This window comes from Poeciliopsis prolifica, unplaced genomic scaffold (genome assembly GCF_027474105.1).
Source record: "Poeciliopsis prolifica strain line A6 unplaced genomic scaffold, Auburn_PproV2 SCAFFOLD092, whole genome shotgun sequence".
Lineage (NCBI taxonomy): Eukaryota > Metazoa > Chordata > Actinopteri > Cyprinodontiformes > Poeciliidae > Poeciliopsis > Poeciliopsis prolifica.
Window position 1 is genome coordinate 70,853 of NW_026562467.1, and position 12,917 is coordinate 83,769.

Sequence of the window (12,917 nt, forward strand, 5' to 3'; positions counted from 1 at the left end):
GGCCTCAAAGGCCTGGGGGCCACATTGGCCTCAAAGGCCTGGGGGCCACATTGGCCTCAAAGGCCTGGGGGCCACATTGGCCTCAAAGGCCTGGGGGCCACATTGGCCTCAAAGGCCTGGGGGCCACATTGGCCTCAAAAGCCTGGGGGCCACATTGGCCTCAAAGGCCTGGGGGCCACATTGGCCCCACGTTGCTCTTCATGTCGCGTCTAGACTCCAAATTACATCAATAAGTCCTTCCAGTTTTTTACAAATCTGCAAAATTTAAACAAAGTCTATAAATCTCCACTTTGTTTTCTCAAATTGATCACAAACATTGAGTTTCAGTGACTGCTGCCTCAGTTTCACTTGATGTCAAGCTACTGTCCACGATCGATACGGCGAGTATTAAAAAGTCACATTTAAGGTCATATGTTAGTGCAAATATTATACACGCTTCTTTCACTTCCAAATTGGCACAACAAAATCTATAATTTTGATGCAAAAAAACCCTAAAACAATCAAAATCCTGGAGGAACAGATATTTATTGACATTTTGACAGTTCAATTGGTTTTATTGATATATTCTGGCACAGCCGGCCCTTTAAGAACATTCAGATTTTTTATATGGCCCAAAAACAAAATGAGTTTAATAATATATTATTTCTTTATCAGCTGAGCTCACAGGAATAATAACAGATATTCAAATTATCATTAATATTTCTGTGAGCTCAGCTGCTGTTAAATTTACTTTTTTGAATTTCTTGTGTTATTTGTTTAATTTTAGGGTTTTATTTGATTTATCCGAACATAAAATACATATCAGCTCTGCTTTAACATCTCAGCTGGATTAAGACTCTCAATCAGTCTGGCTTCTAGGTTCACAAAAAATATGTAACTGGGAGAAATAAGTCCTAATTTCAGAGACACAAAGACAGTAAAAAACTGCTTTATAACTAATTTTGCTAAGAGATTTAACATTTTTTCTCCATCTCTGTCTTTTGGAGGCTTTTCGATTGTAAAATATAAATTTCTGCTGTTTTAAGTCTATGAAGAAATAAAGGCACCAAACCTCAAGTGTTTGAAATGTTGTTACTTTTTACAAAATGATTTAAGCTCTCCAGTGAATTCATTTAGAGCAGCTCAGATGTTATCATGAGGAATTTTCCAAACACCAGACCTCCTTTATTACTCGAGTAAAAGTAAAACGTTTCCTTCCAATAAATAAAAATCAGTTAATCTACATTCTCTTGACTCTTTTCTTTTTTATCACTGAACTTTAGCATTTCTGTCCCTAAAACTTCACATTGGGATTGGTCACCATTAGCATGACACTTAAAATATGACATCCAATCAAATGTTGCATCAGATCGATGCCTGGGGTTTGATTAACTGTGCAGCTTCTTTTAATTTGACAAAATCCTTTTTATCTTTCCAGCTATATAGCTTTTTTTATCTTTTAACAAAGTCACAATCTCTCAGGAAAGTTTTAACTTTTGTAGATTTTAAAATGTGTGAAGGGAGAAAAACGCAAAGAGAGAAACAAATGGGTTTTTATGTATAAAAGAAAGGTTAAGAAATCAGTTTAACTTTTCTACCTTGTAGTATCAGAGAATAGCCATGACTGTTCATTCATGTTTGCATTTGATAGGCCTGTTGATGCAAACCAGTGACTCAGTTTGCTCTCTTTAGATTAAAACATTCCTTTGCAGAATCGTTTCCACCTCACGCTGCAGCTGTGAGTCCAGATCTCTGCTGATTTTAATCCAGAAGAAGAAGAATCCAGACGGTGTGGGAACATGTTCCCATCACCGTGTCGGATCCTGAAGGCGCTCTGCTGCTGCTGCCTGAAGAAACTGGGAGTGCAGACCTGCTGGGCTGCAGCCGCCGGGGTGAGAGGAGCCGGGGAAACATCTCACCTCAATGCAGGGATCATGGGTTTTATTTCTTTTGCAGACTGTTCAGATCATGGTGGGTGTGCTTAATATCGGCCTTGGACCGGGAAGAACCAGCACTCGTCTGGGGGATTTCACCAGCCTGGGAGCTGCTTACTGGTTGGGCGCTGTGGTAACAAACTGTTTATAGTTTTCTTTCTTTCTCTCTTTCCAGGGGATGTATGTAGCACATTTTTATTTTTATTTATCAGTTGAGCTTAACTCTCCACCAAAACACTGTGAAATGCATCTTTATATTTCCAAAAACAAGCCTTAATTATCTGAAAGGATCTCTCTTTTTTGCTTATTTTGGCTCGGTTATTTATTTCTTGCCATGTTTAAGCAGTCAGCTTATGATGGCATGGAGGGCCAATGTAGACAGGAGAAAGGAATAAATTACTGCCAGAAAAACGCAGAAATGTCTGATTCATTCAGAGTTATGCAGAGTTTAACGTTGAACATGTTTGGCTTTGGAAACTTGAAAAAGTAAAAAATGTTCTACATGGAAATGTTCAACTTTTTAAACTCAGAAATGTTCTTTGTTTCTTTTTTGGGAAAGTCTGAGATTACTCTTCAACATTTTAAGTATTTATTTGCACATTTGTGCCTTTTCAAACTTTGTTGTTGTTTCAGAAAATAGTTTAGATTAATATCAAAATGTTTAAGTTTTTTGGCATAAATTTGCCGTCGTTGAAGTTTTTCAGGATTTTCTGGGTTTCTTGTTGTGTTTGTAATTTCTTGTTACTGAAGTTTTGAACTTTGTTTCTTGTCAGTTTATCGTAACGGGAATCATGACGGTTTTAGCGGGTCGGTTTCCTTCCTCCTGCTTGGTGAGTGAAACCGTCATTAGTTAAAAAACCCGATAATATCACCTTCACAGAGTCTTATAGAGAGACTTCCAAACACTGAACCATTTATTTACATTTAATAAAAGTAAGTTTAAGCAATGCCTCTTATTGGGGATCAATGTGTGACAGTGATCAGGAAAATTTCCCTTTAAGAGGAAAAACTTTCCAAAAAAGCTTGTGCAGAATAATATAGAGATTTCTTTGAAGTCTATGAAAAGAAGGATTAAAATCATTTGGATTTGCCTGCTGGTCAGAAGAGCACCCTTTTCTTTTAAAGTATTCCAACATGAGGAGATACCAATAAAATATATAAAATATACATATATCTATGTATGTAGTTTATATCTCAGACTGTATTACAGATATAAAGTGATGGTCTTCCCAGGTGGGCTTCACTGTGTTCCTGAACATTGTTGGTGCGATCTTCTCCATCACTGGCATCGTGATGTTCGCCATCGACCTGAACAACTCCTCTCTGCTCTGGGTTTGCGATCGCCCCGGTTCTGACCCCGGTCGCCACGACGACAGCTGCAGAAACATGGCCGCCTTCGATCAGGTGAGCAGGTCCAGGCGTAAACGGCGGAGCGCAGCGATTCAGCTATAAGTCCTGATGAAAAGAATCAGTTTTCTTTGTCTGTTCTCGTTCTCAGAACCTACTGACATCTCTGGACAGAACCTTGATTCTCCTGGCTGTTCTGCTGTTGGTTGTCAGTATTTCGTTTGCTGCTCTTGGCATCGGGTTCCTGTCTGGTGAGGTGAAGGAGGAAGAGGTAATGAATTATGCAAAACTCACATTTTGAACATTTTTATGAGTCTCAAGCCTAAGCACTTAAAAATAAAACATCCTACCATTTTTGGCAATAAGTTCAACTGTTTGCAGTTTCTAAAACCTCTGGAACGTAACCTCACAAATCAATAGGCTCTGCATTATTACCCAGTAAACTGGAAACCCACACCGTCATCTAGCAATTGCAGCTGAGCTCCAGCAGTTTGGTCAGCTGGCTTTACCGCCGTATTTGCTGTCCAATGGCTACTGGAAAAGACAAATGTTTAGATGCTGACTCACCATCCAGAAACCACTTGCTGGGTGGGCAGGAGGCTCCACTTCTGCTTTTCAAAGATGTAAAAGCCACGTTGCTAGACTCACATTTGAGTGTAGAATAATTTCGTCTGAAATATTCTTTCTTTAAATAATCATTCTGTTTGTAGAAAGACAAACTTTAAACTGTTTGTTGATTAATGCATTTTTAACTTCCAAGTACCAAATGATTTGATTTGTTCTTCTGGACCATTATTAAAAGATGGACTTCAGAGAAGTTGCATTTATTAATCAGTTGTGTTGTAAGAGGTAAATCCCTAACTTTACCAGTATTAGTATTCATTGTGAATGTTTCTGTGTCAGCAGGTTGACAATGTTTCTACAGAAGACTTGAAGGAAATCCTTCTCATCAGTCCTGGTGCTTGAAACCATCGATGCATCAGCAGGCAGCGCCGCAAACAATCCAAACCTCGGTGCCAGAAATAGTAACACAGTACAGTAGATAATAACTCTCAACTTTCTATTATTGATTGACAGTAAATTATCAAATGTAGCTCATTACTTAGGTTTCTGATTTATTCATTGTGTTTTTGACAAAAACTGACAGAAAAGTGGATCGATCTGGTTGGAGAACGTCTGGCATAATGCAGCCATCTTTTTTCCTTCACAGTTTAACTTTAACAATGGATTAAAAATTAAAGTGCTGCACTTTTAGCTGCAGCTGCATTGAGATAATGTCACAGTTTTTATATTTTCTGGATCAGGGCTCTGAAATGAGAAGCTCTGGAGTCCAAAGTGACTCTTTGGTTCATTTAATACATTAAATAATGAAATATTGCTCCATTTTCTTTCATTCTTTTGTTCTATCACTGTTCACTCCCATGAAGAAACATCAACCCAGCTAGTAAATTGGACCAGCACTGATTTCATCTGCTCAACAAACCTCCTCAGGTGTCCTGATGAACGTTTTCACATTTTTTCATCACTCAGTATTCATCCTCCTGGAGTTCACTTTGCTTTCACATGTGCAATATTTCAAAAAAAGGTGAATATTAGAAAGATTGCAAAATTAACATATTCTGAAAATCTTGTATGATTTTCAGATTCCTGACAAAGAAACAACCAAAGCTATTTTAATGTCTCTTTTTATCATTTATTCATTTTTAAACATGGTTTATGTTCAATAAAAACTATTTTTCAGAATTAGAATCATCTGGAGATGTTTATGCATTAAACCCACACAAATATGTAAATCTAAAAATAAACATTTATGCAAATTGAGGTACATGAATCTTTATTTTACAGTACATGCAGTGTTTTAATGAGTTTGACTAAAAAACAGGATAGCATAGACAGAAAGATCATGACAAAAACTCCATCTCAGCAGATTTATTTGACTTCAGCAAATGATTAACTGTGCAGGGCAGGTAATCAGTGTCATGATATCTGCACTTCCTTAGAGGAATGCTTCCCTAAATGAATGCTACTTCACAAATAGGCAGAGAAATAAAGAAATATAATGAGGTTCTGTCAACAAGAAGGACCAAAATGTATCATTGTTTTTTTATGTTATACAAATGCAACAGCGAAGTAATAAAGAAAAGAAAAACATCAGCTTTTACTTTTAACACTTAAAGTTTGAAAGGAGCAGAGGTCATTAGGCTGTGGAATCAGAGGAGACTGCCTCCATCAGAGGTTTGGTGTTTTCAGCATCCTGATGAAAAACAGCAGAGAAAAAAATGTCTCAATATAAAGAAATCAAACACACAGAGAGGAAATCCTGATCCGATTCGCTTCTGTTTTCTTCCAGTTCATCTTTTAGCTTCACATCTCAAACATAGACGTAGCTGCTGGTTGCAGCAGAAACCAGTCAGCCTGTTTTCTTCTTGTTTACCTGTAAAGTAACTGACTGGTTTAGTTTGTGTGGATTTACCGTGTTTTGCTCCTGCACTGAGTTCCTCAGGGTCTTGATGCCGAGGACGACGGTGCTGATGACGACGCAGAGCTCCATGATGGACAGGACGATCAGCACAACATTCATTCCTATCAGCAGCACCTGATCGGATCACAAAACATTCTCGCGACTTTGTGTTGTTGAGTGGACTGCTGCTTTATGGATATTTGTTTCCAAAAGCACCTAAATATGTCAAGTAGTTTCAGTAATTGGTCACCAATAAGTTATCCTGACAGCCTGTTAGTGTCAGCCTGATATTATCTGCGTTTTCATTACGAATGTCGATATTTTGCCAATGTCAAAACAAACACAATTTTGCAATTGCAGAATTTCTATTAAATAAGAAACAAAATTAAAACCATGTGAATAAATCTGTTCACACAATAAATTATTAAAAACATGCGGCGCTTCCCTTTCCCTTTCGTCCTCCAACTACTTCCTGTCATTGTCTTCTTTGTGGTTGGTACCAGAAGTGATCATGTGACTCGTGTGACTCAAAAAAGTTTTTCCAATTTGCATTTTAATGGAAAAATGAGAATTGTTCAAAATCGCCACAATTCCAATAAGCAAATTTACTTTAGAAATATTAAATTTGGCAACGGAAATACAAATTAAACTCACTTAATGCAAACAAGTCGATTTAGGAAAACAAATTTTTTTGATAAAAGGTTTTTTGCTAGGACGGCTTTTTCAGCCTCATCAAAATTGATTTGTCTTGCAAAACCAACATCCCTGGCGCCAACATCCCGATTCTTGTTTTCGCCTCAACAAACTTGTTTATGTGTATTTTAATTTCTCATTTAATATAAGTACCATAACTGCAGAATTGTGTTTTTTTTTTCAACATTAGCAGAAAATGAACAAAGATTTGCACACATTTGTAATTGAAATGCAGCCATATTTAACCTTCCTGGTGACATTGGAAAACATGCATTTGCTCACCTTAGACAACAAACTGCCTTCGAGACACATCTGGCTAAAGAATTCAGTTTCACTCTGTGAAGGTGGAGTAGGGAAGTAGTTGGATCTGGAGTTGGAGCAATTCCACCACCACCACATAGGAAGGTGTGCTATGTAGATGCTGTAGAGCACGATGGCTGCTATGGCGAAACCAACTCCGACCAGGTTCAGGATCACGTTCAGGATGACCTGCATCACAAGATTACGACTCAAACGAAAGTTTTCATTTAAAACATTGATAAGTTTCACGAATTTGAATAAAATATATCAATATAAAACAGCTATGACTTCTTTAAAAAAACTAACCACTGTTTTTTTTCACCAATTTTTGAAAAAGTAACCACTTTAGTAACCAAAATTACAGGTTATAAAATAAAAACATTATTTTTGCACATTTTGATTTCTCAATTTTTCTCAATTTTTCCATTTTCTCATGAAAACAAAAATCCAACTCAGCTCCTGCTGCCAGGAAACTCACTGACCTCTGCCACTATGATGACGTCATAAAACAGAAAAACTACAACTAGAAAAATTTTATTTTGATCCACAAATAAAAAAAATACATATTTCAAAAGGTGCTTTTCCTCCAAAGGAAACTTGGCAGGCTCTCTAGCACCACCTAGTGTCCATCTGTGCAAGTCCTTAACTATAACTAAAACATTTTCTATAAAACAGTCTGAATATTAAAATAACTAAACGAAGGAACATTATTAATGTTACTGCAATATTTGCAACACTTTTTGTCTATTTTATGTTATCAACAACAACTTCCTCAGATTAAACAAGTTCCCTCTGAGTTTTCAGTGTAGATTTCCTGTCAGTTTTATAAAGTTTGAACGACTCACCAGGCACAGGCTTGGGAACTTCTCAGATAAAACGCACATCACTCCAAAAGTGATGAACTACAAAAAGAAGGAACCAAACACAACAAAGGTCATTTTTATCAACAAAGAGCAATTTCCTTGAGTTTGCTTCACAATATTTTCTTTTTTAGATAAACCTTTAATTTAGGAACCACATCCTGAATTTCAAAGGGAGTAACGCTGACATCTGCATCATAACATTCAAGAACTGCATCTCAAATGCATATTTTCCAAATGTTGCAGCTCTTATGCATAACAGCAGCATTTCCACTGACCATAGCATTGTGCAAATTGAAATTTCAAAAATATTAAGTTATTAAAAAACATGCCTTGTTATCATCATCTGACCATTTCCTGTCGTCTTCATCTTCGTGGTTTGCACAAGTGAAAACATCTGGTTGTTGATCATGTGACTTGTGTGACATGAAAACAATGTTTACATTAAAAAAAAAAACTTTATACTAGTGCCAAAACTTATCAGAGAACAAGCTGGCGATTTGGTGTTTCCATTCAGTAAATTTATTTTCAAAATGTCAAATTGTGCAATTCAGTTGAAACACAATTTCTGCTGACCATAAAACTGTGACCAACATCCGAGTCCTGCCACTGGTGCAGACCATAAAGAAGAAGCTGACAGGATCAAGGCGTGGCATGTGTTTTAATAAGTTATCGCATGAAAAGACCTATTTACATTTGATTCTTATTGCATTTCTTATTTAATGGACACACTGCAATCGCAGAATTGTGTTTTCTCGACATTATTTGACGAAGTTTTGCTCACAGAGTTTCTATCAGCTAGCGCTGAATCACACCCTGTTGTAAACTCTGTGCTTCCTCATAATGATATGCAATCAAATCAGCAATAAAGTGAAAGACGTTGACTTTACCAGTGATGTCAAATTAACATCTGTGACTTTGCTCTTCTGCTTTAACACTTTATGATTAACCCGGCAGCAGGTTGCTCACCAGCGCTCCCAACCAGTAGGGAAATTCAGAAGAATTCAGGAACCAGGTGTCTGGACTGCTGCGCAGTGTTCCGCCTAAGCCCAGATTGAGCAGTCCGATCATTATCTGCATGGCCTGTGGATGATGAAGCACAGAGGGGACTGGTGTTGTTTGTCTCCTTCAACTAATGCAAAGCAACAGCTCAACCAGAACCTGAAGCTGAAACTCACGCCGAGGACTGAGGAGGACGTTCCCTGGATCTTCCTCACATGGGGAGACAGAGAGCAGCACAGCGGACTGTAGCAGAGGCTCTTCAGGATCTGACACACTGGAGGCCAGCGGCTCTGCGGGTCGGACTGCACCGTAAAAACCGTTACTCCGTCATTTCTCGCCATCGTCACAGACATCTTCCCTGATGGCTGAAGAAGCAAACCAGAGTTACAGAAAGAGGACTGAAGAGTTTGGTGATGATGTCTCCAAACTATAATTTGAGAAACAAAATGAAATGTTTCTAAGAATGTTTCATACTTAAAGAGCCAGTGTTATGTAATTCCCAGGCACATTTTATAGCACAATTACGTTGCCTTCACCGCTCATAAAAATACTATATGTATTAAAATATGACTAAAAAGAACTTGACTTTGTAATTTAACTCCTTAAAATTGGGCTTCTGTCTCTTTAAAACCTCCTGCTCTTTCTGAAACTCCGCCCATCACGAAGTCAACTCAACATGGCTCCTCTATTAACATTTTATCAGCGTTGCACTGAGAAGCAGCTCCTATAACGAGTTCCACCAGGTGTTTGCTAATTGCTGCTGACTAGTCTGAAGGAGCTGAGTGGGTACAGGTATTTTAAAGAAGATGCTGTCTGAAACTTGCATGTGTTTCATTTTAAAATTTAATGTTAATTTTATTCCATGCCTTTGTATCTGTAAAGTTTTTTTGCTAATGTTTGCAGTTTACCGTAAAGTGTTGTTATTGTAAGTACGAATTTGTTCCTGATAACTCATTTGGTTAAATAAAAGTTAAATGAAATTTTTTTAAAAAAATTTCATTTAATTTTAGAAACTGCAACTCAGAGGAGGAGCTCCTTCCAGGAAAAGTTTTTTCACAACAAAGATCGCTCAAAGGAACAAATTTCACTCCTTGGGACAAAGGTCTGAAATATCAAGTGGTGAGCAAATAATATTTTATTTGACAGAAAGGAACCAACACTTTTTGTCTGTAAATAACTGCAGGCTTCAGCTTTCACTCCAGCATTTACTCAGACTGAGATCTGGACTTTGACTGGGCCATTGCAACATCTTGATTTTATGTTTTTCAGTCATTTGCTTCCTTGTTTGGGATATTTTCCTTTAAATGGATCCAGCATCTATAACAGTAGAATACTCCTGCATACTGAGGGGTTCATGGTAGTTTTACAGCAACATGATCCGGTCTAATATTTGGCCAAACAAGCTCTTCTTAACCTTTGGCTATATCACGTTTACATGAACCAGAATATTATTTTTCTGTCCAAGGCAGCTGATTTTTCTTGTATTTGTGTATCGGTGAGTCAGGCCTCACACTAGTCAAACAAAAAGAGACACACAATTTGCTTTCTACATGGTTATGATATACTTTCATTTATTTTGTTTTATAGTTTGACGAAAAAGTATACTTAAACTAATTTCTTTTGTGGCAGACTTAATCCACAGAGACTCACCACTTAGATCCAGTTCAACAGCAGAAATCCAAAAAGGAAAAGAACAGCCTGGTCTTCTTTTACAAAGGAAAACAGTGATGGTTGGGTTGAAGCGACGTGGAGAAGAATTTGCTCAGGAGTGTCAGGTCAATGTTACCAACCTGTTATCTCCTCCTCCCACTGGGAAACCATAAGGAAGTGGAGAAATACACTGAGCTAATAAATAAGCCTGTTATAAAACATGACATCCAGAGTAAGCAGAAAGCAGAAACAAGATGTTTTTAAGGCCAACAATGTGAAAATACTCTTCTTAATTTGATGAGTACTATCACTAAAGGCATTTACATCAAATATGTTGGTCAATGTTTAATTTATTATAGTCCAAAAGCAAGTCTAAACAGGGGGGTTGTTAGTCTTGATTTAAAGCAACTCGAGAGTTTCAGCTGGGTTTTTTTAAAGTTTGTTATCAAAACTTATGACCTCCAAGCATCTGCAAAACTATTTAATATCTGTTCTTACCTTTCTGTTCGTAAGTTATTCGCTGTGAGGTCCAGAAAACAAACCGAACTCAAAGACTTGCAGATAATCGTGTATCTCTTGTGCACATCATGCTTTTTATAAAGTCAACACAAAATAATAATCATGAAAATAACATTAACATAATTTTTATGTCTTTATTGGGGTTTATTTTAAAATAGAAAAACATTTTAGTAAGAAAGTCTGCACAATAAACCCTTAAAATCAGTAGAAACAGAAAGGAGGCCGCTCCTTTACTGTTTTCCGGCTTTGGTTTTAGAAAAGACTCAATTACCCAGGTTGCATTGGGAGAGAAACAGGAAGCGCGAGATGACAGTCCAATCAGCTGACTTGACTGTGTCTTGCGCTCTGTTTGCGACTCTTTAAGGGTTTTTGTTTAGAATCTGCCGAGTATTTTTAATAAAACTGGTTTTATTAGGAGTTTAGGAGACTGAAATGTTGCGGCCGAAAGCTTTGACGCAGGTGCTGAGCCAGGCGAACACCAACGGCGTCCAGAGCACTCTGTGAGTACGGAGCTAGCATCAAGCTAACTGGCTTCACACGGGTTTGCAGCACAACCAGGGCGGTTTGTTTTTAACCTCTATGGCCTGTTTGTTTTTACTGTGGGACTAGATTATATGGCCTTTCTCTTTGACGAAGGACTTTCGAAATCATAAGAAAATTATAAATCTGCAGCATCATGTCTTTACTTTAAAATGACATTCATGCTACAATTTGACTGTTAGATTATGAATAAGTCGAAGTACTGTAATTTAATATGTAGTTATTATTAATATAATCACTTTATACCTATTGAATGTATGTTTTTTGTATTTTGTGTAAATGCATTCTTTGTTGCCAGTCATCAAGCGTTCATTAAATGAGTTTACTGCATTTTAGGCAACAAAGTATTATTTAGAAGAATGAATGTAACTAATTATTTGCATTGTTTGAAATGTATCTTATAGTGTGTTAAATGAAAATCTACAGAATGTGCCAATTTGTATCCAGCTAACGGTCCGAGTAATTACTAAAATAATCACTATTTATATCACAAAAATCTTGGTGCAACATGTTGCACACTATTATATGTTAAAATAAATTATCACGGTTGTTTGTTTACCTCATAGAATGCAATTAAAACTTAAATGTCTCCGCTTTCCCACAGTTTACTCAACAACGAGGGTTCTCTTCTGGCTTACTCCGGTTATGGAGACACCGACGCCCGCGTCACGGCGGCCATCGCCAGCAACATCTGGGCCGCCTACGACAAGAACGGCCATCAAGCCTTTAATGAAGACAAGCTGAAATTCATCCTCATGGACTGCATGGTGAGAAACACAACTGGGATGCGAAGGGAAAAAGTGAGGATGAATAGATTTAAGCTGTTTTTTTCTGTGTCCGTGTGCCTCAGGAAGGAAGGGTGGCCATCACGCGTGTCGCCAACCTGCTCCTGTGTATGTACGCCAAGGAGACGGTGGGCTTCGGGATGCTTAAAGCCAAGGTAAGACTGCACATATTCAGGATGAAGCAAAAGTTCATCCTGAAGCAGAATTAGTTTTAGAAACTATAAGTAATTCTGCATTTCCTTTAAAAATGAACTACAATGTGTTAAGTTTTCTCAAGTTTACATGTATCCTGATCACCTGGATATTTTACTCGTTTTTATATTGGGGTCAATTCTCAGAAAATGATCACTTTATGCTCATATTACTTTGACTTTATTCTGGTAATATTAAAACTTTATTCTATTCTTGTATTGCATTCTTATTCTCTTATTACCACTTAAATCTCACATTTTTACAAATTAATTCTCTATTTAATAGGAATTTAATCAGGTACTATTATCACTTTATTCTTATATTCTACTAATATTACAACTATGTTCTCATAAATTTAAATATTATTTTCATATTGCCACTTTATTCTAGTAATATTGTAACTATATATTTTCCGCTGTATTCTTAGCCTGACCCTAATCCAGGAAGTTGGAAGTGATCAATGTTACATTTATAGACGTGTCAGTAAATGTTAAGAGTTATTATTCTGTTAAATGAATTTTATGAGCGACTTCTTGTAGAGATTACTCGTGTTTTCCAGCCTGACAGTCTGCAGGTTTGCTGCCCAGCTGGAGTCAGAGCCTGTTAACTGCAGTGTGTGTGTGTGTGTGTGTGTGTGTGTGTGTGTGTGTGGCTG

General features: G+C 37.3%; 3 protein-coding genes across 3 annotated transcripts in view; 2 read left to right on the top strand and 1 right to left on the bottom strand.

Moving 5' to 3' along the window:
• The first annotated feature begins 1,730 nt into the window (after positions 1 to 1,730).
• On the top strand, positions 1,731 to 5,063 carry LOC129353496 (high affinity immunoglobulin epsilon receptor subunit beta-like). Its single transcript, XM_055022844.1, is given in 6 exon segments — positions 1,731 to 1,885; positions 1,887 to 2,046; positions 2,687 to 2,743; positions 3,147 to 3,317; positions 3,412 to 3,531; positions 4,164 to 5,063. Coding segments are annotated over 6 exon segments (678 nt in total). The 5' UTR covers positions 1,731 to 1,778; the 3' UTR covers positions 4,227 to 5,063.
• Positions 5,064 to 5,077: 14 nt separating this feature from the next.
• LOC129353495 (transmembrane protein 176B-like) lies at positions 5,078 to 10,351 on the bottom strand. Its single transcript, XM_055022843.1, has 7 exons — positions 10,227 to 10,351; positions 8,753 to 8,941; positions 8,544 to 8,657; positions 7,560 to 7,616; positions 6,697 to 6,903; positions 5,734 to 5,856; positions 5,078 to 5,514 (listed from the first exon to the last, which is right to left on the bottom strand). The coding sequence occupies exons 2-7, from the start codon at positions 8,927 to 8,929 to the stop codon at positions 5,458 to 5,460; spliced, it is 735 nt and encodes a 244-aa protein (XP_054878818.1). The 5' UTR covers positions 8,930 to 8,941; positions 10,227 to 10,351; the 3' UTR covers positions 5,078 to 5,457.
• A 675-nt stretch (positions 10,352 to 11,026) lies between these two features.
• LOC129353556 (ragulator complex protein LAMTOR2) overlaps positions 11,027 to 12,917 on the top strand; it is a 2,769-nt gene continuing 878 nt past the window's right edge. Inside the window, exons 1-3 of the mRNA XM_055022908.1 lie at positions 11,027 to 11,245; positions 11,890 to 12,052; positions 12,136 to 12,225. Coding sequence (XP_054878883.1) covers positions 11,178 to 11,245; positions 11,890 to 12,052; positions 12,136 to 12,225 — 321 coding nt within the window. The 5' untranslated portion in view covers positions 11,027 to 11,177. The remainder of the gene's footprint in view (positions 11,246 to 11,889; positions 12,053 to 12,135; positions 12,226 to 12,917) is intronic.

Bases quoted from the DNA above. Each gene is read 5' to 3' on its own strand.
- LOC129353495 (XM_055022843.1), bottom strand. From the start codon at position 8,929: ATGTCTGTGACGATGGCGAGAAATGACGGAGTAACGGTTTTTACGGTG. The intron at 6,904-7,559 runs GTGAGTCGTTCA...CTTGTGATGCAG, and splicing joins AGTTCCCAAGCCTGTGCCTG to GTCATCCTGAACGTGATCCT. The intron at 5,857-6,696 runs GTGAGCAAATGC...TGATCCGATCAG, and splicing joins AAGGCAGTTTGTTGTCTAAG to GTGCTGCTGATAGGAATGAA.